At 39.7% G+C, this 26202-nt stretch overlaps 1 protein-coding gene across 5 annotated transcripts in view; it reads left to right on the forward strand.

Moving 5' to 3' along the window:
• The window catches only part of Negr1 (neuronal growth regulator 1), a 754675-nt gene that overhangs the window by 453014 nt on the left and 275459 nt on the right, over positions 1-26202 (forward strand). For all 5 annotated transcript variants that reach the window (XM_006501576.3, XM_006501578.3, XM_006501577.2 and 2 more), the window contains exon 3: positions 1379-1504. In XM_006501576.3, coding sequence (XP_006501639.1) covers positions 1379-1504 — 126 coding nt within the window. The remainder of the gene's footprint in view (positions 1-1378; positions 1505-26202) is intronic.

The following is a 26202-nucleotide window of genomic DNA, read 5'->3' on the forward strand; positions in this document are numbered from 1 at the left end:
CTTGATGGTAATGTATTTAAAATGCTAATTAAATGGTATCATTTATATGCATTCACATGGTATGTACTCAGCAAACATTCTCTTACTCAGTCATGTGAGCCAATGCCTTATGTTTACAATGAATCAGCTTGATTTTCTTGTGTTGGAGCTTTGGCTCTATGAATAATATTCAAAGGTAATGTAAAAAAATGGGTAACTACTTATAAAATTGTAGTGTTTAGCTATTGGACTTTAAAGTAATATTGAATAACACAAACCAAATGGAATAATTCAAATGACCCTTCAGGAAAAGTCAGTTTTTTCATCTGTCAAAGTGACTAATTCCCTATTAGATTTGGCTGGTGTCATCAAAGTATTGCAAGTTTTAAAAGTCAAGCATAGACTGCCACATGCTAGCTGCATACATTATTAAAGTGATGAAACCATGGTAAGATTGAAAATATCATTGTCTAAGTTGTAAAGTCATTGGCAGAGTGATGACATCATTTTCAAAGTGATGATATCATTGCCAGAGCGATGACATCACTTCCAGAGTGATGATGCTTGAGAACACTTCTGAAGTTGGACCCCAGTTTCACACATGTGCTTTGTACCAGCCAGTTAGAACAGAACACTGATGTCAGGTTTCTTTCTGACCTCTCAGCCTGTGCTGGTTCATTTATTCCAATTGTGTCCATAGAGTACCCATCCAGTTTCTGCCTCTCTATCTCAGTGAAATCTCTGAGGCACCACTGTCTTCAGAAGCCTAATGCATCAGGAAGCTCCCAGTGTGTTTCCCCATCACCCTTATAAAGCCACCATGTGCATCTTGCATGGCAGGCAGGTGAACAGTGGTGTGATCTGCTTCAGGAAGCTCTTCCTATCACCAGCACAGTCTTTACAAAACCACCTCTGCTCCCCAGAACCTGGACTCCAAACATGCCCAGTCCCATTGTTCTCAGTATGAAATGGAATCAGCATGGACCTCTGAGACATCAAATCAACCCTCCTTTTCATCTTCATCCTCAAACTGTTCCATGAAGTGCAGAAGTCAGCATGCAGACATAATGGGTCTGCTATTAACCATCTACAAAGCAGAGCCAACATCATGGCAATGATGCTACTTATTCCTAGTACAAATATAGTTGGTATTGAAACTTTATTATTAAATATTATACTCACATTGAAGCACTTACTATCAATATAAATCTAACCAAAGGACCAAAAGCTTTTCAGAGGTCTGAGTTTCTACAGAGCTCTCCAGGAGACAAGATCACAAAACTGAAGAATGGCTATCAACAAACCTCTCTGTTAGCATGTCATGGAGTTGCAATACTCAAGGATGTTTCAACAAATCTTATACATACTGAGTCTCACCACAATGTTTTTGTCTTTTCAGTCCCACCGAAAATATACGACATCTCAAATGACATGACCATCAATGAAGGAACCAATGTCACCCTTACTTGTTTGGCCACTGGGAAGCCAGAGCCTGTCATTTCCTGGAGGCATATCTCCCCATCAGGTGAGTGTTTGCCCTGCATCATTGCTGGGTAGGAAAGTGAGTGAACCCCTTCAATTTCCTCCTCTTTCATGAGGATATGCCTAAAGACAGCATGGCTCAAGAAAACTGAAGGAACAAACAGCGCAAGCCATCAGTAAGAATGTCTCTTGATTCCTACACAAGATTATTTAAGTTTTAATATTTTGGGCAATCACAAATCAATAGAAAAGGCTCAGGTGGAATTATTAATACAGGGAATAAACTGTTCATTTAAATGTGTGAGGGACTTATTCAACCACATTCACATGTTGAGAGCCAGCATGCACTGCTGAGGTAATCAGGAGAGAATGGAATTTTACAAATTGTATATTGCTAGGTGTGATTTAAAGCTGCTGTGCAGAATCAAAGACTTGGGTGTTAGAATCAAACTTTTCTGACAAGGTACCTGATCACATAACTGCTGACCTGAGATCCGTGGTATGTTCCTAGGTACTCATGGCTTCTACTATGCTGTATGCGTCTTCCAGAAGACTTGAAGTCCATTTTAGCAAATTAGTGACAAGCATCATGCAAACAAGCCAGTGTCTGCATTCATAATGCCAAAGCTTATGTTCAGTTTATGATTCTGGACTGACAGGAGGAACTCTGGGCATGCAGACTCTTGGCCTGACCTTAGATTTCATGAAAGACCCTGTGTCAAGGGAGTGAGTAAGACAGTGCTTGAGCAGGACTCAAAGTCCACCTTTGGGGTTAGTGTGCACTGTGGTGTACGCACCTGCATAGGCACCTGTGATCTGGACTCAGGGTGCACATTGGTGTACAGACACTTACGCTCTAGGCTTAGTGTGCACAGTGATACATGCACCTGCACAGGCACCTGTGCATACAGCCCCCCCCCAAAACACATTAAAATAAAGAAATAAAGGTTCTTACTCTGTACCTTTAAGCATTTCTTTAAAGTGAAGGCATTATTTCACTGTGCAGGATCCTACCACTTTTTCCGATTAGTACAATTTTACTTAAGTTGTTTTTCATTTACTTTTGGGAGAAAAACTTCAACAAAGCTGAGTCGAACAATAAAACTGCTGTTAATGAAATCAGAAAGGAACATTCTATGTAGGTGTAGAAAGAGCACACGTTTAGCATCTTCCTCATCTGCTAATGCTTTATTTAATATCGCTCATCCTTAAGTGTCTTCCAGTTGCCTCATTTGTGCAGTGGGTCTAATGAGACTCACCCACACTGTATGCTAAGTATTGCTATTAATGGGAGAAAAAATATCAATATGCCAGCATTACACACTTATGCAGTTTGCATTATGCTCCTGTAAAACAGTCCTGAAGTTTAGTGTTTTGTTGACTGCCAACACCTCACTCTCTAGAGCCTTAACAAAAATCACAGAACTGATGTGAATGTCAAACTCATGGCAGGCTCTCTACAGACTAGAAGTGACACAGAAGGCATCGGATATATAGGTTGCTATGCTGAAATACTTATTTTTGGGTTCATCTAGTCCTTGAGTGACTCTCTGCTATCTTCAAGTGTTTCCTACTTTCCAAAATTGGGTAACTGTGATTTCTAGTTATATTTTTATATTGGTAGAGTCATGGGTGTATATCAGGTACGTGATAGCTCAAATCATATACACTCTCAAGCAGTTATAACTAGCTAACTAACAGGGGAATGCCAGGGCCAAAAAGGGGGAGTGGGTGGGTAGGGGAGTGGGGGTGGGGGGTATGGGGGACTTTTGGTATAGCATTGGAAATGTAAATGAGCTAAATACCTAATAAAAATGGAAAAAAAATAACTAGCTAACTAACAAATCACTGCCACTGTTTTCATCACGAGAACCCCAGCATCCATTCTCTCTGCATTTTCTAAGAGCAAGATGGAACAATGCCAGTATGCTATGCACTGTGCAGTAGATGTCTTGTATTCACTCCTTCTATCTCAGGGTAGCCAGAATTATTTTTCTAGCTAAGCATCCTAGGGGTGATAGAACCTGAAAGAGATAATAGACGCAAATGTGCCTTGAGAATTATAAGGTGATATTCAAATGTACGAATGATTCTTAATCATCTCTCCAAGGATTAAATCTGATGGCTCTGTGACTTTTGTAAGAATGAAGCACATAATTTCTATCTACATATAATTTTAGATTAATATTTCAGACTTAACACTCCCATTTCACTGTACTTGCTTGCCTGCACATTTGCCTTTTTTTATATGCTGAGATATATTTTAGTTTAATTAAATAACAAGAATGCCAGTTACTGAAGTTATTAGAATAAAGATAACAGATAGCATCACAAGCTGAAGGAAGACAGATTGGGTTTATAAATTAAACTGCTGCACAGATTCATTTTTCCGTCCTGCTGTAACAAGAAAATGAGTAAAATTAGCATAAACATTAATAATTATCTATGAATAGCTGGACTCTGGGAATATTTTCATAAATTTCAAATTATAACGTGTTAAGGCTCTACATTCAAATGCTGCTTCATAAACCATGTCTGATAATTCTATTAACTTATATATTTATGCTTGAAAGCAAAATTGTGAATTTCACTTACCAGTTTCCTTTTTTACCTGAGAAACATCACTGCCATGTGTTATCTGATGCTCCCCTTTGCTGTAAAATAGAAGAATATATATCTGAAAATAGTTGTCATTACCTGAAGAGGTTTAGTGCTCTCAGTAGAAGCCGTGCCTAGGTTCTGTTAACATGTAATTGTTTTTGCTTTCTTGACTAGTTTTTTGTCCCTCGTCTATGATCACTTGAGTAGCTCCAAGCAAGTCACAAAATGGTAGATTACCCTAGATCTTCCTTAATTTACAGACATGTAAATCCCTGATATGGTCATAGCCCAAGCATCACTGGCAGGAGAGGAAGTTCTTCATGCTATCCTCATTTGCTGTGTGCTTCACTGAGATTGCAGATCAATGTTCCTTGACTCTCTTAAACCATAGTTTCTTTCTCTGAAAGCTGCTTAGCCTATGTCCTAATTTGCTTTCTTTTACTGTGATAAGTACCTTGACCAAAAGCAACTTGGAGAGGAATGGGTTTGTTTGGATCACAATTCAAGCTGAAGGAAATCAGGTCATAAACTCAAGTCAGGAACTTGGAGACAGGAACTGAAGCAGAGAACATGGAGAGCACTATTTACTGGATTGCTCCCCATCTTAGCCTATTCTCTTATATACCCTAGGAGCACCTGCTCAGGGGTATACCACTCACAGTGAGTTGGCCCTTTCCATTAGCAGTCGCCATTATTGACAATGCCCCATACATATGCCTACAGACCAATCTGAGGGGGCAATTGTCCTAAACTGGCATTTCTTTTTAATACATGAATTAACTTGTGACAAGTTGATAAAATGCTAATCTACAACCTCTGAGGGTGTTACATCATGTTCTACCTATCATAGGAAGAGCACACCATACATGCAGGTACACTTAATGAAGCCGGCATCATAGTTCAGCAGAATAATGTCCCTGGACCTGCCCCATGAGAATGTACACCACATATCTTAAGCTTAGAGAAAGATCCACATTCATGCATAATTTCCATGAGCCTGTATTATTTCTGCAGCATAGCATACTCAAAACCTCCCATACTGAGCTCTCATGAAGCCAAGGCATGTGTATTTTTCATAAAATAATCTGAGAATATTTCTTGGTTTTCTTATATCTTGATATTTCACTGTTTGTTTATAAATAATTTGCAAACTCTCAAGGGTCTTTACTTCAAGCCTTATGTGGCAGTATGTGCCTATATTTCCAGCAATTGGCAGGCTGAAGCAGGAGGGTGGCAATGAGATCAAAGCTAGTCTGATCTACATAGTGAGTTTCAAGGCTATTCAGCACCAAGAAATTTAACATTGAACCTTGCATCTATAGCTGAACCCAGGCTGTATTTTGCCCCTGGTACAGCACTGTATTCTGGAACAAATGTTTTCCTCAAACACAGAAGGAGTCAGGACCACATACTGTTTTTAGCTCCAGGTTGATGTTAGTACCCTCCACGTTAGAGGCAGATTCTTTGGGCTTTGTTTGAGCTCTGACAATTTCAACAATGTTCCCTTTTTTTAAAAATCAGGATGTTTGTACTTCAGAATTATATCCTGTTTCCTTCTGGCTATGGGATAGCTTCAGCCACCAGAAATTAATAAGATTGTGTCATTTTTCAAGGGTCCTTTTCAGAGGCACATGACATTCATCTTCTCCCTCATTGGAGGCTTTAATTTTAATTTCCTAATCAGACCGTGAATTGATTTCTATACTCTATGGTTTCCTACTTCCTTCCCTCACCCTATACTTTCAATAAGCAGCAAGGAGAGAGTTTACAACAGAATAGGCCATTGCCCTCTTCTGTCAATCTTCCTTGATGCTATCACTGTGAATCCTTTTCATCAATATTCTCTTGTCCTGGTAGAACTGATACGTAATTTGTAGCCCCAGTAACCCTCATTCCTATACCTGTTAGTCCCTAAAGTATGCTGTAAGCATGAAAGTTATGTTACCCAATTTCTTAAAGTATTTTTGTCGCTAGATTAGCAACGTTTTGAAAAATGTTCATGTTTGTGTATAACTCATTACTGTTTAATCATTTAGATGTTCAAATTGTTTTTAACTAAGTTATTAAGCCATTAAGAGGTGGGTCTGTTAGTCTATGACCTTATAAGACTTGGTCTCCTAATACTGAGCACATCTGTGTGACATGGCGTCACAAAGAGCTGGGCTGTTGTCACATATGTCCTGGCCAAACTCTGGATCCAACCACTTAACTCCAACTGACAGGATACATATGAGGCACCATGGATCTGCTATGGTAAAGTAATCAGAGGACAAGCTGTCCAGATGACTTTCTCTGAAGTTCTAGTACAACACGGGATTGTAAATTACTTTAAGACAATGGATGAAAAGAACCCTGGGTAAAGGAAGGACTTAAGTGAGATTAGAAGTCAAAAAGATTATGAGAGAAAAAGGAGGGTGAGGCAACCCAAACCAACACTGAATTTTTCCTTCAAAGAGAGAGGAAGGAGGAAAGAGAGAAGGAAGAATTGAAGGAGGAAGGAAGGAAGAACAGGAAAAAGAGAGAGAGAGAGAGAGAGAGAGAGAGAGAGAGAGAAAGAAGAAGAAGAAGAAGAAGAAGGAGGAGGAGGAGGAGGAGGAGGAGGAAGAGGAGGAGGAGGAAGAGGAGGAGGAGGAAGGAAAGAAAGGGTGAAAGAGAGAGATGGGGTGGGATTAGGGAAGAAAAAAAGAAGAAAACAGAAAAGCATTTTATTCATTTTATAGAACAACCCTAAAGAGGATCTAGGTGTGTGTGTGTGTGTGTGTGTGTGTGTGTGTGTGTGTGTGTGTGTGTGTGTGTGTAAATCATTTGTATAATTACCAGAAAATCTGTTATGTGAAGTTAAAGAAAATATGAGAAAGCAATTACTCACCCTGTAGACACTTTGATGTTGACTTATGAGGAACGTGACTGCTTCCAGTCTTTGGCTAAGTCCTTAACTCCTGGAGAGTTTTCAAGGGGTTCTCAAATTTTCCAATATAAGCTCTGAGGTTTCTGTATGTTTTCTAGTAATTCTGGCATCTTGCCATGCACATGCCACACAGAGCTTAAGATTGTGCACTGTGGTTTCTCTAACACTGGTCTTGAGAACCAGCGTTTCCTCTGAACACAAATGAGTTTCTTCACACCTCAAATATAAACTGTTGATGATGCTTGTACCTGATTCACAGTAGTCGATGAAGTAGTTCAGAGCACCAGAGAGAGGTCATGACCCAAGGAAGCATTGATAATGCTTGCACCTGATTCACACATGCCAATGAAATAGTTCAGAGCAGCAAAAAGATGTCATGACTGAAGGAAGCATTCTGTAGGATTGACAGCTAATGTACTACTGAAATGTGTCTGTGGTTTGGACCCCACAGAACTTCCCTTCAGCTCCGTAGAATTGAGAAGCCAATTGGTGACACTTGGGCATAATTCATATAGCTTCATCCAAATGAGATTGCAAACGCAAAAATTACTTTGAGTTCTGGGAGAAGGGTCAGTGAATGAAATGCTTGATGAACAAGCATAAGGATGTAGGTTAGGATCTCCTAAACCCACATAAAGCCATATGTAGTGGTGCAGAACTGTAATCCACGAAGCTGTGATCTTGATGCTGGGAAGAAAGGTGCTACCAGTGTGCTCAGTAGCCTGTTCAGCTGAATCATGACATCTAGGTTTGGTTGTAACCGCATATTACAGAATATTTGCATTTTCATAATTTCTTTCATATAAAAATAAATCTATGAAAATTGTGCTATTTTTCTCTCATTTTATTTTTCAATATGTCCATGGTATTTTGAATGAGTCTCTAGCAGACAGCATATAGTTGACCTAGTTGGGTTTCTATTGCTGTGATGAAATACCATGACCAAAGCATCTTGGGGAGGAAAGATTTTATTTAGCTTATGCTTCCACATCACTGTTCATCATTCAAGAAAAGTCAAGATAGGAACTCAAACAGACTAGGAACCTCATAGCAGGACCAAATGCACAGATATAGGGTGGTGGTACTTAACTGGCTTGCTCCCCATGCTTTCTTGTAGAATCCAGGACTACCAGCCTTTCCACAATAGGCTGGTCCCTCCCTGTTTAGTCACTAATTTAGGGAATATCATATAACTGGCATTTTCTCAATCGAGATTCTCTCCTTTCAATTAACTGTAGCATGTGTTAAGTTGATATACAAGTAGCCATCACAGTAGTTAAACCAGTATGAGTTATCTTTGAGACCACTCTGCCAGCTATTGAATTTTGATATTTGATTTTGAATTTAGACAACTCACATTTAGATAAATTATTGCCTTGTTACAGCTTATATTTGAGTTTGGTTGTTTTCAGTTTCTTAGCTCTTTTTTCCTCTCTGTTTTATTTTAATCTTCCTTTCTTAGATTTGTACTTAGTGGCTATGTCTCTTGTATGTCTTTTTGGTACTACCTCTATAAACTGGTTTGTAAATCTAAAACACATGCACTCTGGCTGGCCAGTCAAGGGTAGAACCCACATTGCAATTAGGTTGCCATACTTGAAATATGCTTCTTTCAGATATTTCCTCTGCATCCATGAAAACCTGCTCTCTCATGAAACAATGCTAAAACTTCACTTTTACTCCATATTAAACTTTGGGAGCTCAAGAGAAGGGAAGCATTTTGTGTTTACTTAACATTTTAGTGGTAACATTTTTCATCTTTCCCGATGTTTAATGTTCTTCATTGATAGGTCCAAATGGAAGACTGCTTACAGCCATTCCTTTCTGAAGGGTCAGTTGGGGACGATTTCATTTACTCTTATTTGTCTGAGAATATTTTGATGTTGCTCTTCATTCCTCAGTGTAGTTTCAGTTAGGAAAGAACACTGTGTTTCATGAACAAAGTCCAATCATTATTTACTGTTCAGAGAGACCTGAAGAAGAACCTTAGGGAAAGGTCTGGGAATCCTTTGTAGTGATATGCAGGACTTTTAAAAATTGAACAGCTATGTTATCATTAGTGTTTTCTACCAATGTAGATATTGGCTTGAAAACAGGGCAAGTTAAATTTAAAAAAGAAAAAATAAACTATCAGGTGAAACTATGGTCATTTTTGTAAGCTGGGAGGCTGAAGGACTCTTGAGAGCAGTTTCTGGATAAAGCATTATTGAAGTCCAGTGTGTGTGAGGTGGTGGATCTCTTACCCTGTCTCCTTCTCCCTTCCTCTTGTTAAGATGTAGTTCCTTCCCTTCCTGATGGCTGTGACCGCTTTGTGTCTGCTGAGGTGGCGTAGAACACTGGGGAATCCTGAGCACTTTACTGCCTGAGCCTTTAAGGAAAGAGTGTTGTGCTGAGAGATGGGTGGCTCAGCAATGAGGAGCTGTTCTGTCCTGGAGGAGGTTCTGAGTTTTGTTCCCAACAACAAGTCAGGCAGATCATAAGTACCAGGTGATCCAGCACCTCTGGCCTCTGTGGATACTGCAGCCAACACCCTCACAAAGAAATATGCATCCACCCAAGAGTAAAAAAAATAAATTAATTAAATCTTTAAAAAGAACAAAGAAAGAAAAGGCTTGTTGACTCAAACCCCAGAGGACACTTGCACACTAAATATCATTTCGAGTTTATCCCACATCACCTTCCAAATGTGTACAATATAAAACCCAAACACAGAAAGTGTTAATTGGTAGCCATCAGGAAAAAGGAAGACTCTTAAAAAATAAAAGTTATCCCTTTAAAAACAGAGACACTGTGGAAACCTATCATTTAAAATAATTGTGAAATCATTTCAAGTCCCCACAGCTACAAGCCAGAAGTGTTAGTTCCCACTAGTGTTTCTCGAGTCTTGCACGTGAACCATGCACAGCCGTTCTGCTCTTTGTGGAGATCTGTGCTTCTGGAAAGCTGCAGCCTGTCGTCCAAACACCATTTCAGGTTTGCAATCCTGAGGCTGCACTTTGCTCTTTGATGTTTGAAAAGGAAAAAAAAAATCAGTAAAGCTAACAATTTATGCTGACGATAATTCAACAACACTAGATCTTCAGATTGCAGGCTGTGGCTCCAGCTCCATTGTGGAGTAGCCCTGGATGCGCAGCTTCTGTGGATTTCCATAATGGCTTTGCATAATGGATAATTATATAAAGAATGAATCTGCATAATGATGCCAAGTTAAACTTTTAGCATAAGATTGCACACCAATAATTCATAGATGCAGTTAGAATTACCTCTTTGTTCTGAGACTTTCTTTATACTTTTAACTTCCTCTGTGTGCAAAGTCTCTACTACTTCACTCTGGCTATTTGTAGTTGTTTGTGTTCAGAACTGTTAATGTCTGCTATTTGAATATAGAAAGCAGGAAAATTTTAGCATTTTAACACATATATAAGACCAAACAATAGGCCTGATGATACAATGAACTGATATAAAAATAATCCCCCATTCTCAGAGAAAAATGCTTATCAACATGAAATAAGAAAACAAACCAATTGAGCATCTTACAAAAGATTTGTTTCTGTTCTTTCATTCTCTCTCTTTTTTTTTCTTTTCTTCTCTTCTTGTGGAACTTGATTTTCTGAACATCTGAAAGAGGTAGGATAATAAAAAGTAAGAGACATCAGACTCGATGTCTCCCCTTTATGTCCTGGGTTGGAAAACAAGATTATGGGAAATCTGCAATAGACAAATATTTTCTACTCTTCTCACCAATAGTCTAATGTTGTGCTACATGCATTAGTAACTGTGTGTGTAGGTCATAGGTAGGTACATGTCTAAATGAGAATTAACTTGGTTAAATTTTACTATTTTTGCCAACCTGATACAGCCCAGACTCATTTGGTGAGAGAGTCTCAATAAATGAGTGTCTTTATTGGGTTGGCTGATGGGTGGTTGTGTTACTTGGTGTAGAAAGATCAAGCATACTGTGGGCAGCACCATTCCCTAGGGAGGGAGTCCTGAAAGGTATAAAACTGGAGAAGTCAAAAAATAAAGCTGAGCACAAGCAAACAACCTTGCATGCATTTATTTCACTCTGCTCTTGACTGAAGATTGGATATGACCAGCTGTCTAAAGTCTCTGCCTTGATTTTTCCACCATGGTGGATTTCAACCTGGAATTGTAAGTTGCAATTAATCCCCTCATTCTCTAAGTTGCTGCTTGTTGGTATTTTTTTTAAACAATGCAACATTGATAAAATAGAGACACCTAAGAATCTCTGATATTAACTTTTATTGTTAACACTTCTCTTATATTTCATTTTCCCTTAAAGCTGCTTGAAGAGCAATAAAGACAATGATCTATTGTGCTCTTCTGTGATAAAGTAGATCAGTGCGAAGTGACAGTTTCATTTAGAAGCTAGTGAGGTAGTATCCAGGATTTTGTCTTTCTAAGTAGAAATTGGAATATTTACTGGACAAGGCCCAGAGTCACTTCCTGAAATCAAAGTTTAAATTAATCATTCAGAGTCCAACAGCCTGCAAACAATGAGAAAGAAAGACCAGAAATGATGGGCTGGAAGAGTGGCACTGAGGTTGGTTTGTTTGGGCTTTGGTTTTGTTTTCATTTTTATTGACAATATTTTACCATCTATATTCTGTATTGTAGAAGAGTGAGGGGAAAGTCTATAAATTAATCCCAGAGCATCCTAGACACAGCCAGTATGGATAAAATGGTACAGACACCACAAGCAGAAGTCAATGCAAGAGCATAGCACAAATCTGTGCATCACCATCTGTAAACTATCGGACACTAGTTCACTATGCAGCAGAATTCCAGCTTGTTAAAACATCCAGGGATGTTACAGAGAGCATTATCTGCCACATAAACAGCTTTCCCCACCTTCTTTGCAACCGTTACAAAGTGATTTTTTTTTCTCAAAAGGATCAAAATTAGTGAAACATCTCCCAACAAGATGAAATGTTCTGTGACATAGGGAAGAGACTAATTTGACCAGGCCAGCCAAGGAAGTTGAAGCACAGCACTGACTGCCCAGAACGTTTACGTGTAAATCCTGCTTGAGATACGATGACTTAAAATTCTAGATTTCTTATACCTGATGTGTGTGTGTGTAGATATGTGGATGTGTGTGGGTTGGGTATGTAGAGATGAGTGTAAGGGTGAGTATAGAGAGTAGGGTAGATGGAGATGGTTTAGGATATTGTGTGGGTAAGTGGGTGAGTTGAATGGGAATGGTAAGGGGTAGTCGTGTGCGTGTGTGTGTGTGTGTGTGTGTGTGTGTGTGTGTGTGTGTGTGTGTAACTGAAGCTGTGTTTCATCACAAAGCCTCAGGAGTTTGTAGAGAAGACTCCTTCATAAATTTACCAATCAGTCACAAGTCACATTAAAGTCTTGAAAACTGGTCTTGGTGATGCACAGGACCATAGGATCTATCAAACAGATTCTCTTTTCTAGAGTTTCTACCCTTGCTCTCATCTTTAAGCATTTCTTCCTGCAGCAAGCTTGAGTGCTGTCTGGTGTCGGGGCTTATCTCTGGTCTGGAGTGAAGCTTTGAAGATGGATCCTTCCCAGACAGCACCATAGCGTTGTCATCTGGATGATGTATTACTGCAATGCATCGCCAGAGCTCTCAGATGAGAAGTTGTCTGGGAGGATTGGCCTAAGAAGAAAATTCAATTCAATCCCAAGGCAAAAGAAAAAAGAAAAAAAGAAAATACCGGGGAAGGAAAAACCATCCGGCCACAGCCTCTGCGAGGAAGCATCTCATGGAATCCTTTTCTGTTTTTCCTTCCTGGCATGTTAAGGGATAATTATGGATTTTAATCACTCAGCTGAAAAGTAAAATATTTTTTCAGACCTCTGCTTATAACTAAATGAAGGCCTGATACATATTTGGGGCACTGTTTTGATTTAGAGATGTACAAGCAATTTTACCTATTTAACACATAAACCTATATTCAGCAGTTGCCCAGCAGATTACTGTATTAAAATATGATAGGCTGAACAATCTGAAAATTTTTAAAGTAAATGGCAAAATAATCAGACATAAGTAAAGAGAGATTGTGGATGACTAATGTGGTCTGCCAGCCACGAACCAATCACCTCCTTCCAAACAGTTCCTGATCATCCTGAACTGTCAGGAATGATCGATCGGTAACTCCTGTTGCTTGTGAAAATTTTTTTCCGATGCCTCTGATATATTAAAAAGCAGAGAGAATTAATTTCAGCCTAATACAAATATAGTGTAATGATTTCCATGTAGTTTTCAGGTTTTGTGACAAAGACAGCTCAAGTTTAAAGAATCAAATCAGCATACAGGAATTATAAACACTTAAGCAACATATACTTTCCCCAATAGCTTCTTACTGGACACATGCCTCACACAACAGGGGGTAGGAGCACAATGCTAAGAATAAAAACCAGCTTATGTTTTCAAAGAATTTACAATGTTTAATATGCAGACAATAAAAAGAGATACCTACAACTTGACTAAAGACCCTAAACAGGGCAACTCTGAGGGATCATATTTTAACTGAGCTTCATGATTTGAGGTGGGTAGCTGCTGTATGAAACATTCTAGGTATGGAGTTGGATGACAGTCACATTTGTTATTATTTGAAGCAGGAAAAATATTTGAGTGTTCTAAGCTTGTTGCTTTATGAGTCTTTCCAGGAAGGTGTGAACATGTGTGTTCACACCAGATAGGGCACTGATTACAGACAACAGAAAAATGTCCACCCACATCCTGCTTATTGTACCACTGAGTTTATTAGGGCCTCGGGTCCCCTGGAACTGGAGTAACTGAAGATTGCAAAGCCACACTATGAGTTGTGGGAACTGAACCAGATCCTCACTAAGATTTCTTGTTCAGAGAAGCATATTTCCAGGCCCCTGCTCTGTTCTCAACAAAGTGCATGCTTTGCTCCCAACTCATGTCCCTGGGGTATCACTGGGTCTCACCTGCCAGTGTCCTGCTCAGATGACTCTCCACCTGTCTGTGATGGGAGGTGCAGTCTTCCGAAGACAAGACCTTTTACTTTTGTATACACCCCTTGATGCAGCCATCACTTCTTCTGAACATTCCAAAATGCTAACTGGAACAAAAGGAAGAAAGCTGACCACCATAGTTAGAGACCCAGGGGAAATGTCTCCAGCCATCCTCACATCTGTGAGAGTGGATATGTGCAGTTACAAGCAGACTTGCTCACTGTAAGACAAATTCTCAGCCAAATACAATTTGTTCTTTTACCTAAAGAAAGGGAAGTTTGGAATGTTTATCTGGTACCTCTGTTCCACCTTTAACGTCATGTTGAAAGTCTGGAAGTTTTCTTCCATGAACTATGTCAGGTCTATGTAGATGTGGCAGCTGTAACTGTAAAGGTGACATGAAACTCTGACATGAATAGTTTAGTAACAGAATCCTATCTCAACTCTCACTGGGCTTCAGTTTATAAATTGTGTTCTCTGGGATTCCTTCTTACAGATGGAGGTAATCAGATGTGAGGGGGTTGAATAGAGTGTGATTTCTACAAACCCACAAAATTGAAGGACACATGTTGAGCTTGTTAAGACCCTGACATAATCATCTTTAATCATGGTGTCTAGACTAAACATAAAGCAGGATTATGATGCAATTCAGATTGTCCTTCAACGTCAGCTTTCTTGAAGATGGGTTTTCACATTCATTATTGAAACATTTTTATTTTATTTATATCCCCAAACAGTCACAGATCTGAAATGTACCACAAAAAGGTGATACTGAAGTTACATCTATGACAAATTCTAGAAACAAAGGGGAAAATAAGGTTCCTAGATAGAGGCAGGTGTTAGCATCCCAGAGCAGAGGCTAGTCTAGAGGCCAAAAAGTCCTGGAGATGTGGTCTAAGGGGAAGGCAAGGCTCTTTAACTGTGATAAAGGCTACCCTCAGCCGGGCGTGGTGGCACACACCTTTAATCCCAGCACCGGGGAGGCAGAGGCAGGCGGATTTGAGTTTGAGGCCAGCCTGGTCTAACAGCCCTGTCTCGAAAAACAAAAACAAAACAAAACAAAACAAAACAAAACAACACTACCCTCGTCCTTTCATACCAAGCATGAAGACCTCAGCAAATACTTATAGAGACTTAACCACAGACACTCACAACTGTGCCCACCACTGTGCCCACCACTGTGCCCACCACTGCGCCCACCACTGCCACTTTCCAGAGACTTAACCACAGACACCCACCACTGCCAGTTTGAGGGCCCAGCTTCATTTCTGCTTGGGTTTAAGATTCCTAGTTTTCAGATAACTTCCTTCATGGTCAGTGACTGAGAAATAACACCAGAAAGCACATTATTTGACTTTTATAATTCATTTCCTGATCTCCTCTGATTTCCACCAGGAAATGTAGAATCAAGAGTAGTCCACTTTACCAAACTTTTGATAAGTACTTTTCCAGGCAATTTGTATTCATTTCTTGAACTTGCAAATATACCTGTAAAATAGATTATATTATTTGTTTCTGGGCTAAAGAACCTGAGACTTTTAGCATATAATTTTCCTAAGAGCAACAGCTGTCTTTGTAAGTCAGAATGCATATTCAATTCTGGTGGATCCCAAGCTCAAACTGTTAGCCACAGTTAAGGAACTTATAGAATGTGAGTTACTGTCTATACAAATAACAGATGGGTAGTGTTGGGTTTTAATGGGGTGGCAACTTTATCCAAACCTGAGTATATCTTCTTTTGGACTTCATAGCATGAATTGATGTTCACATCAGAATGGCAGCGAAGGCTGCATGTGTCCTGTCTAGATGGCTGTCTTGTTGAATCCTGGTACTTGGATGGCTGTCTTGTTGAATTCTGGTGCATGGGCATCTCAGAGGGTACACCAGTGATGAGATTGATGGCATTTGATTTATAGATCTGGAAGTTTTTTATATATAGAGAGATGAATCCTTCATATTGCCAAACAAAGAACTTTATTAAACAAAATTTCTCCATTTGCTTATGACATTTCAGAACAAAGGGTACAGCCAGGCTAAGGGAGATGGGCATGCATTTAGATAATTTGAAGTAAAACAGGAGTGGCTGTGCACATCAGATGATTGCCTTCATCTTGTTGATCTAGCTAGCTAGTAAAACCGAAATTGTATATCTCTTTGTAAATCAAGGATAATGTTGTCTGTGAAGTAAATTCCTTTCCCTGCCTGCCTTATTAATAGTTTCTCTGGCTGAAGCTGCCAAGTCCCCAGTCTCTGTATGATTCTGGCTTCAGCAGTAAGTTGTGTAGTACACAGGGAAGCAGAGACCTGCATCACTGAAGATATTGTCTGTTCTGTAGTTGTAAAAATAGTTTGGTGACCTGCCTTGCAGAAAACAAAAAAGACCACACCCCTGCTTTCAGGGTGTTTCCTTCTAGGTTTTATGAATTACTTGAACTCTTGCTGCATCTGACAAGGCCAGTATTTGGATGGCTAGAATTGCCACAATATTTTGTAAATTTCAGCAAAGATCTGCTTCCCTGTGTATTGTACAACAAATCCATTAGATAAGTCAAGATTATTTTATATTGCCAAGTTCAGCTTAACTGGCAAACCAAATGATAATGACCACGTGACTCTCAAGTTCACTGACACTGAGACTTCATAGTCTCCTGTTATCGTAGTGGTATTTAATATCCCTCAAGTTTTCTCCATCCTTATGCTGTGGATACGTTTTTATTATATAATTCTGAAGGGATACATCCATGATTTTATTTTTCTATTGATACATAAAATGTGTCTCTGGACCTCTGTCTAGGAACAGAGCTGTTCTGAGCCAATTTATGTAGCCACTTATGAGTGAGGCAGGATTTTTTTTTCTTGGAGAAGGAGCTGAGAGCTAGCACATTTGCCCAGGAGGCCTGTCGCCTCCACTGAGTGACAGCCACCAAAGCAGCTCTGGGCTGAACAGTTTCTGCAAAGTAAGATAAAAGTCACTCTTTGATCAACACCCACTGGCTAGAGAAAGCACAAGAAACAAACAGTGGGGGAAAAAACTGTCAAATAAAATCAATAGGGTCTCTGCCTGGGATTTGAGAAGTCAAACAATGGGAAAATGTGTGATTTAATAGTATTGATCTTCAGTGATGTCCTCCGCAAAGCTGCTCTCAACCTTCGAAGGAGCTCGCTGTGTTAAGTGTTCATCACTCACAGCTCTGTAAGTCTGATACTCCCCTTGATGTGTTCAAATTATACTGCAGCCTAGCCCATAAGGAACACAGTTTCCATGCTCTGGAGGAAAAATAAGTAAACTGTATGGATAACTCTGAAATGGCAAATTAAACATGGCAGGTTTGGGACTGCTTGCTACTGACCCCAGAGTAGAGTCTGCCTCTGACTGAAGACAAACAAAACTGAACCTGAGCTCTGCACTTAGGCGGGTAATGCTTCCTGCTCAGGATGCAGGATGCAGGGTGCAGGATGCAGGATGCAGGATGCAGGATGCAGGGTACAGTGTGCAGGATGCAGGGTGCAGGGTGCAGGGTGCAGGGTGCACTGCTTCTGCTGCCCTGATAAAAGATGAACACTAAAAACAAGAATGAAACAAAAGTAGATAGATTTATACCAAATATATTCTCACACCTAAAACAAAGAAATAAAACTATTTCAAAGGTAACCTATATCCCAATGTCCATTAATTCTGTGACTCCAGTCATGATATAATTCACACTATAAATATAACATTGCTTTTCATTGCATTTTCTTAAATATAGAAACTTGGATTTATATTTATGTTTTGTGCACATATACTCAGAGGCATAAACATTTAAAGAAATCTGAGGTGTAGAATGCATAAACTTTTTGTAAAATACACAACTAAGTAGCATTTCATTTCCTGGAACATTCAGTAGCTCAATATGAATTCAGCTCGTCCATGGAGCACAGAGTGATACAATGGGTATTGTCCATTTTATCTGGAAATGTAATATTTGTGTAATATTTGAAATATTTGAGAGTCAATTCACAAAGGACACTCAGAAGTCAGAAATTTTTGATGAGTGTGTTGTTTGAATCACTGGTAGATGCTAAGCATGAACAGGTGGAAGACTGTGCATCTTTGTGCATTGCACTGTAGAGTGTTCTGGACTCTGAGAAAAAAGCACTGAGATACTGTAGGGCACATAGACAGCACAACCATGGTCTATACCAAACACTGAGCAGAGGTGAGGTTGGAGACTCCATAACACAAAGCAGAAGCTAGGAATTTCTACCCAGGACAGCTACTTCAGAAATAGGGGCCAGCCTGAGACAAGGGAGTAGGAAAGCCTATCAGAGGTCTTGGTGGAGGGCAGGGTGTGTGTGTGTGTGTGTGTTCATGTGTGTGTGCATGTGTGTGTATACATGGATGTGCATGTGTAAATGTGTGTATATGTGTATATATATATATATGTGTGTGTCTGTGTGTATTCATGTGTATGTGTGTATATGAGGTGTGTGTGTGTAGGTGTGTGTGCACGCACACACACGTGCATGCTCACGCAAATGCAGGCAGGGTGTGGAGCACAGAAAGTAAGACACGGGGCTCATGACTAATTATGTGGCATGCCAGAGCCCTATGCCAAGGGAAAAGAGCAGACAGTAAAGGTAATTACCAATGACTTATACCACAGGTTGGTACACAAGTATGTGCGGGTTTCTACTTAACTCACAAAGAAACCATATTTATAAAAATAAGTAAAGATATTAAACTCAGAAACTATGTAGTAACTGTGTAAATTTTGCATAAGTTTTTCATTGAGAATATATTGTATTCGGCATTTTAGCAGAGATTAAATCAATTAAACATGTGTCTACTTTGACATTTTAATACCAAGATCAGGGAAAGCTGTTCCCAAAGCTAAATATCCCCTGCATTCTGCCTCAGAGGACTCTGTCCCTGATGCTGGGTCACAAACAAAATTCTTTTGCTATTTTTGGTTGTGGAAGCTTATGTCAGTGTTGGTGGGGCATAAGGAAACTACTGTTCTTATTTTAAACAAGCCTGGTTGGTTTTCAGAAAAGGTAGACCACCATGATCCAATTGTCCTATTGGCAAAAACTTCCTCCCCACTGCTTCCACTCTCCATGTACAGTATCTCTGTTCTATTTTCTTCAGATAATTTTCTTTGATCAGTCTCTAAATGCCTTTCTTTTCTTCTCCAGCATGAATTGTAAGAAGCATATCACCACCCTTTGCAGAGCTCAGAACTGTGTATCAGAGCTTTAGGCACACTGTCCATTTTTCATCCCGAAGTGAAATCGTGTTTGATTTCATTTGTTTTAAATTATGTCACCACATGAGCATCAAATAGCACATAGATTTTTTTCTTTCTGTAAATGATAATAAAATATGTTAAGAGGTGGAAAATATATTTCATTTGCCTACTTAAGAAACAGAGATACCAAACCATGCTCCACAGCCTCTGAATTGTATGTCTATTTCCATCCTAGAATACAGAGACCATAACTCTTCGATGAAGTAGGAATGTAGCCGTCTCATTTCTCGTTACCTGTGCAAGTACATTTGTCTAAAACACCAGAAGCTAACAATCTGTTTTTTCAATTAGAAGAGTAAGAGTGGGTTTAGCACTCACACAAGCACACGCATGCATGCACACACACAAGCATACATGCAAGGATGCACGCGCACACAAAGACACACTCACACACACATACACACACACACACACACACACATACACACACACACACACACACACACACACACACACACACGCATGCATGGGCACATGTACATGCTCACACATTCTTTGTCGGTGGTCCTCCAGAATACAGACTAAAATGTTACATTTCTCTTTTTTTATTGGATATTTTATGTATTTACATTTCAAATGTTATCTCCTTTCCCAGCTTCCCCTCTGGAAACCCCCTATCCCATTCCCCCTCCCCCTGCTTCTATTAGGGTACTCCCCACCCACTGTCCCACTCTCACCTCACTTCCCTGGCAATCCCCCACACTGGGGGAATCAAGCCTTCACAGGACCAAAGGCTTCTTCTCCTATTGATGTCAGACAATGCCATTCTCTGCTACATATGCAGCTGGAGCCATGAGTCCCTCCATGTGTACTCTTTGGTGGTTTTGTCCCTAGGAGCTCTGGAGGGGTCTTGTTGGTTGGTATTTTTGTTCTTCCTATGGGGTTGCAAACCCCCTCAGCTCCATCAGTCTTTTCTCTAACCCCTCCATTTGAGAAACACAATGCTCAGTCCAATGGTTGGCTGTGATTATCCACCTCTGTATTTGTCAGGCTCTGGCAAAGCCTCTCAGTAGAGGCTATATCATGCTCCTGTCAGCAAGCACTTCTTGGCATCCACAATATTGTCTGGGTTTGTTGTCTATATATGGGATGGATCCCCAGGTGGGTCAGTCTCTGGATGACCTTTCCTCATGTCTCTGCTCCACACTTTATCACTTTATCCTCTAGACAGGAGCAATTCTTGTTTTAAATTTTGGAGATGAGTGGATGGCCCCTGATTGGGGGATGGGGCCATCCATCCATCTCCACATTTTTAAACCTTACATTTCTATTCACCAGGAAAGGAAGGAGCACAGAGAGCATTGGAGGAAGCTTCTTTTAAGTTTAAGTGAGGTGATCTTTGTGGTGTTGATCTTTGGAGTTTTATCTTATGCTAATGCAAAGTCATACTACCTGGATTGTTTGGATGATGAGCAGGCATAATAGAAATCTACACATTTATTAAATCAAGAGTCACTATTTTTGTTTGTTTGTTTGTTTGACATTCTCTAAGTACAGGATTACAGTCATGTACCACACATCCAGACCTAGGAGTCGTGAACAGTCTTAAGAGCATTGCGGGAAGACTCATTGTGGCATTTAAATTTGGCTCTGAATAATAACACTGGACTTTTTATCAACCCTCCATACCACCTGCTAACCTTTGTTAACTATCATTTTCCTAGTCAAATCTAGAGTGACAACAAACAGTGACAGGAAGCAGTCCAGGACTCTTTTGTGGACTTGAGAACCATCATTCCTGATACACTGATTCTATTATTTCATAAAGATTATTAAGAAATTTCTCTAGGAAATTGTTTGCTTTCAGAGGAAACAGTAAGTGACTCCGACATTTATTTCTGTTTTCCTATCGATTCTGAGCTATACACTAGGTGGGTTTAATGGAAAAAGGTTGACTGATCTGCTTTCTGCGTCTGATCCCATCCAGTAAATATCTGCCCACTGAGGAAATGCTCCATCCTCTAAGTTGTTGCTAAGATTTATGTGCCTGACTTCTGAATAGCTCTCTTCCAGAGTATCTATTTGTCACCGAGTCAATTGCCGCTTCCTATGATAAAAAGCTTAGGTATTTCACTGCTCACTGGAGGAATTAGTCTTAAGAAAGGACCCTCCCTCCCATGCTCAATTTAATACCATGTGGGAGCAGGCGATGAGGCTGGGAACTCCACACCAGCTGTAGCCTTTATTTTCAGAAGTTGAAAACTCCTGCGACCCTACAATCAGATCAGCTCTCTGTAATTGAGACAATGGCTATCCCATTCCCCATGACTAATATCCAGGCTGCCAGAAACACATGTGGGAGGCGGAACTTGCCGTGTAATTAAAGGGGAAATGGAGCTTTTGGAAGCAGTTACAGATTTAATTCTGGGAAACTTAGAACTGTATTTGTGGGTGTTCATTTCTGTTAGGTGACACTGTTTGGGTCTTGATGGAAGCCAAAGAGCTCAGAATATTTCTCTGGGAATCCAATGTCTGTATGATGTTGACAACCAACATGAGGTGGTCACCACTGGCCTTTGGTAATGAGCAGTGGACACAACAGCATTTCCTTTCATTACAAATGACAAATCTGCTCTATGTCCTGGCCTCCAGATCCAGTCAGATTAGTAGACTAGAAAGTGTTTCAGACTCTCCAAAACAGATTGCCCAATGTCACTGGCTTTTGTTAGAAGTTTCCACTTCAGCTACTCTTTAACCATCCTCTATGTTAACATCCTTCAGCAAAGCACCTGTCAGGGACAAGTGAGGCATGGAGGGCAGCCATTTGTAATAGGTTAAAGGCTGAACCAAACGTCCTTCAAGGCTCTAGTCAGTAGTGAAATATCATTCTACCAACTAGTAATAAAACAGGTTTTTTTTCAAAAAGTCAAACATTAATCTGTATTAATATTTGAGCCACTGCATTTAAACAGGGATATCTGTGTGACCCTGGCTTTGAGGATATTAGTTGGAGTCTCGTGGGACCCAGCAACATGTTCACAAGCGAGGACAGTGACTGTTGTCTTCCAGAATCAATCAGGGGTCAGTTGTTAAATGCCAAGAATTAATTTTATGTTTTGAAATAAATCATTATAAATCATTATAATAGAATAAAAGAATATAAAGGATATAAATATTTATATATTCATAAATACATATGATATAAATATAGAGGATAAAAGAACCACTATACACCTCTCTTATTTTTCCTAATTAAAGATGAATGGACCAGCATTTGCCATTTGCCATACTAAATCTGGGACTATATTGTGGATTATAGGGTGTTTTTTTTTTTTTTGCATATTGTCCAGTGATTTAGAAGACAGTCAGCAAACCATATCTTGCAGGCTCTACGAGAAAGTCCCACTGCTGGGTGCCCATGCCCTGTTCCACAAAGGGGCATTTATGACCAGTGTCAGATGTTCCCTCTACCTGTTCTCGCTGTACTGAATCAAGTAGATATGGTGGAGACTATACAGCCTGCAAATTCAAAATGTAATATATTTATTTTCTTGCTCTTCACGAAAAGTCTAGGTCCTAATTTTAAGGATTTTGATAAAATATGAGACTGTGAAGCACCTACTAAAATTTGTACCTAATGAATTTGGGTATGTGGTGTTTATTTTTATACTTTCTTTTTTTACACAGAGTATCTTGTCACTGCCAATAATAAAATATGTACAGCTCATTTTCAGGAACAATATACTGACATCTTCTTTAGCCACCTGGAACATCTTTCTTTTTAGAGAGAGAAATTTAAGGTCAAAGACTTACAGATGGATCCTAAGCCTTAACAATATGAAGTTGTGTTCTTAAACTTCATGCTAGAGTTTGAGAATAGAAAAAAAAAAGTAATAAGTAACATTCGCATGTACCCTGTCATACTTTGACAGCATTCGATCTATAGTTGTAAATGTACACCATCATCACTTTCTTGATAACTAATCTTTAAATTGCATAAACCAGCAGTAAAAGTGGATTTTAGAATTAAGCAGAGAGACATTTAAGCTATGCCAAACATTTTCCAACTTTTAACAGAAAAGATACTCATTTTATACTGAATTCCCAGTGTAGAGGAAGGAACACTAGAGTCTAAATTAGTCTTCAGTTGCTGACTGAAGGAGAACTCAATTTGTGAGCTTTACATAGTGATTAGGTAGAGGAGAATCTCAGCCATGAGACCCATTTCAAGCCAAAGGGGCAATCAAAATGGCAGCAGAAATCTGCTTCCAGCTTCAGCCACGGCAACATAGAGAGTAAAGGGACAGAGCTGACCCACTGAGGGCCCCATTGCAGGTTATAATGATCTAATAGCAGGACCCAAAAGTGCAACAATGCCATTTCAAGGCACTCTATAAATAAGATTCTGTTTCCAGCATGGAAGAAACTATTTTTAAAAACAAGATACTGACAGACACTTTCATATTCAAAGTACTCAGCGTTAGTTAAAATTAAATCCTTTATTAACAAAGAGGCTGATGTTGTGAAAACTCTAGCTGGAATTTTCCTCAAGCCTTTCTGGAAAATCGCGGAGCACTGAAGAGTCCTCAAATCAAAGTGTACCTGCAGGACAGAAGCTGGCACCACTGGGGCTGCCCAGGCTGGCCACCCACTGTCATTTTATACGAATGTTTCAGCCATTGTCAATAACACATGATACAGATCTGTTGCTTCAGCCTCAAATACTGAGTTCTGAAGGGCAGGGAGGTCTAAATGAGGTGTGACTGACTAGACTGACTGGTGGACTCTTCTTGGTTCTCCAAGGACACTTTCTTGCTGACTCCTCACTCTGTATAGGGTGGGCTCATCTTTCCTGTCTCTTCCTCACTACTTTCAAGGGTTCATTATTGCTCATGAGCTACAGTCTGTGAAATCCCCACCGGGACTTTAGAACCTCACCAATAAACATTTGAGTAGAAAATCACTCCACTTCAGCTGCCCACTCCATCCTTCATGCCGTAAATCTACATTCATTCCTTCCGTCCAAACTGACTCCACAGTCTTAAATTGTTCCAAGGTCATCTCTCAAGTCTAAAGTCCAAAATTTCCTTTAAATGTGATTTTAATCAAACATAAGCAAGGCTCAATGTGTGATTTTTCTGAGGAAAACCTCTCTATCACTGAGCCTCTAAGCCAAACTAGTTCTGTCCCAATACAAACTAGTCAAATGAAATGGTGGTTCAATTTTTTCATGTAGATACTTAATTCTACAATTTTCATTGTCTCCTTTTCCAAAATTTTCCAAATTCCCAAAATTTATATCAATCCCATTGTCAGACAACTGCACAAGGCACAAATGAACAATGAGCCCGAAGAATACTTCAGATATTACATTGTAATAAAGAATCAATTTGCTAAAAATTATCTCTATTCTTCATTTGAGGCCCATTTGGAGAGAAGAAATGTGGAGAAAAGAAAACCACACCTGATTGTTTCAGTCGCAAGATAAAGGCATAAATGCCCAGGTTGTAGAAATGAATGCTCTAAGTATAACAGAATGAAATTCACAGGTGAGAAGACTTCCTGCAGATAAGGCACATATCCGTACGGCTGGCAATGTGAAGTTTGTTAACTTGGTAACAGGGAAGGGCAGATGGGAGCCTAACCACGTGGAGTAGTGATGTACAATTATTTGGAGAACAACATGAAAATTTTAATGCTTGGTGAAGATTTTAGAGTTTATTTTTTGTTTTGTTTTGTTTTGTTTTTTATACAGTGAAGACTGAAAGCCATTAAAGGCTTCTAAGCATTGAATAGTATTAGCAGAACCATGCTTTTATAAAGATCAAACCTGCAAGGACATGAGTACAGGAAGACAAAAATCTATTAACTTCATAAAGGTGGTGATTTTTATCAGCTTAGTTCACTATTGTTCGCCTGCCGCCTATATCTCAATAGGCGCTCAATAAAATTCTTATTGGATGAATGAATCAATTTCCTGATTTCGTGAAGGCCATGGAAGGAAAGCCTACTTTTATTTGAGATACAACTATAAAGCATGGGGAAGATGCAGTCGTGAGGAGGAGGTAGATAGGAAGGGAATAGCCAGGTATGTGGACAGAACAAAGAATAGTTTTGAAAGGTACGTGTTCTGTTAAGTTGAATGCTGTTGGCTTTAATTCCCAGTTATAAACATAGATCAGAATGGAATTAAATAAGAAAGCAGAGAGCTTGCATTATACTATCATTACTATTTTAAGTAAAGAAAGCCCAAATTTCATAAAGGGCACGAGTGACCTGAATAAGCTTTCAGAGGTTCATTTCAGGAGAGAATGGGTAAGGACAGTAGCTAAGGAGTTGTCACTCTGCACAGCCCCCATGACCTCGGTGGCTATGGGCCTGATAGTCATCCCTCTGCTCAGCAAGTTTGGCTTTTGAAAGGAGCACAGCTGGCAAAATGGCTTACAATCCATGACACCCAGTGGCCTGAGCATCTGAGCCAGCAGAGCCTAAAACAGGGCAGCAAAGGACAGGGTAGCCGCCGGCTGAGCCAGTGGTTAGATCCAAATCTAACAAATCTTACAGGAATGTGGGTCTCTAGCAAATTACTTCTCTTGTCTTTTCTTTGTCTGTGGGAACAAAGGCTGGATTATATAAAAATACATTTTACCTTCTCTTTTGCCTGGTTTAAAGATCAATTATGCCTCCCAATTAAAAACATAAAAAAATCCAACTAAAGACAAATGATCCTCAGCCTGTGCGGGAGCTCTTCTGTCTGCCGCAGTGCATGGCTCTCTAGTTCTGTTACAGTAACATCCAGTGTCTCCACGTCCACACTGTGGGAGGAACAGCAGCCACGTTAGCACTTGCCTGCAAGAAGGAAAAGCTACATCCTAGGGAGGGGGTGTGTGTGAAATGCACAGGGAAAGCAAGGCCTGAATTTCAAATTCTAAAACTATTGAAAAGCTGGTTAAATAAAAGCGCAGGATTTAGCAGTCATTTGGGGATTTAATATGGCCCAGCCTGTTTCATTTCTTTTCTCAT

This window comes from Mus musculus, chromosome 3, assembly GCF_000001635.26.
Source record: "Mus musculus strain C57BL/6J chromosome 3, GRCm38.p6 C57BL/6J".
In the NCBI taxonomy this organism is placed as follows: Eukaryota; Metazoa; Chordata; class Mammalia; order Rodentia; family Muridae; genus Mus; species Mus musculus.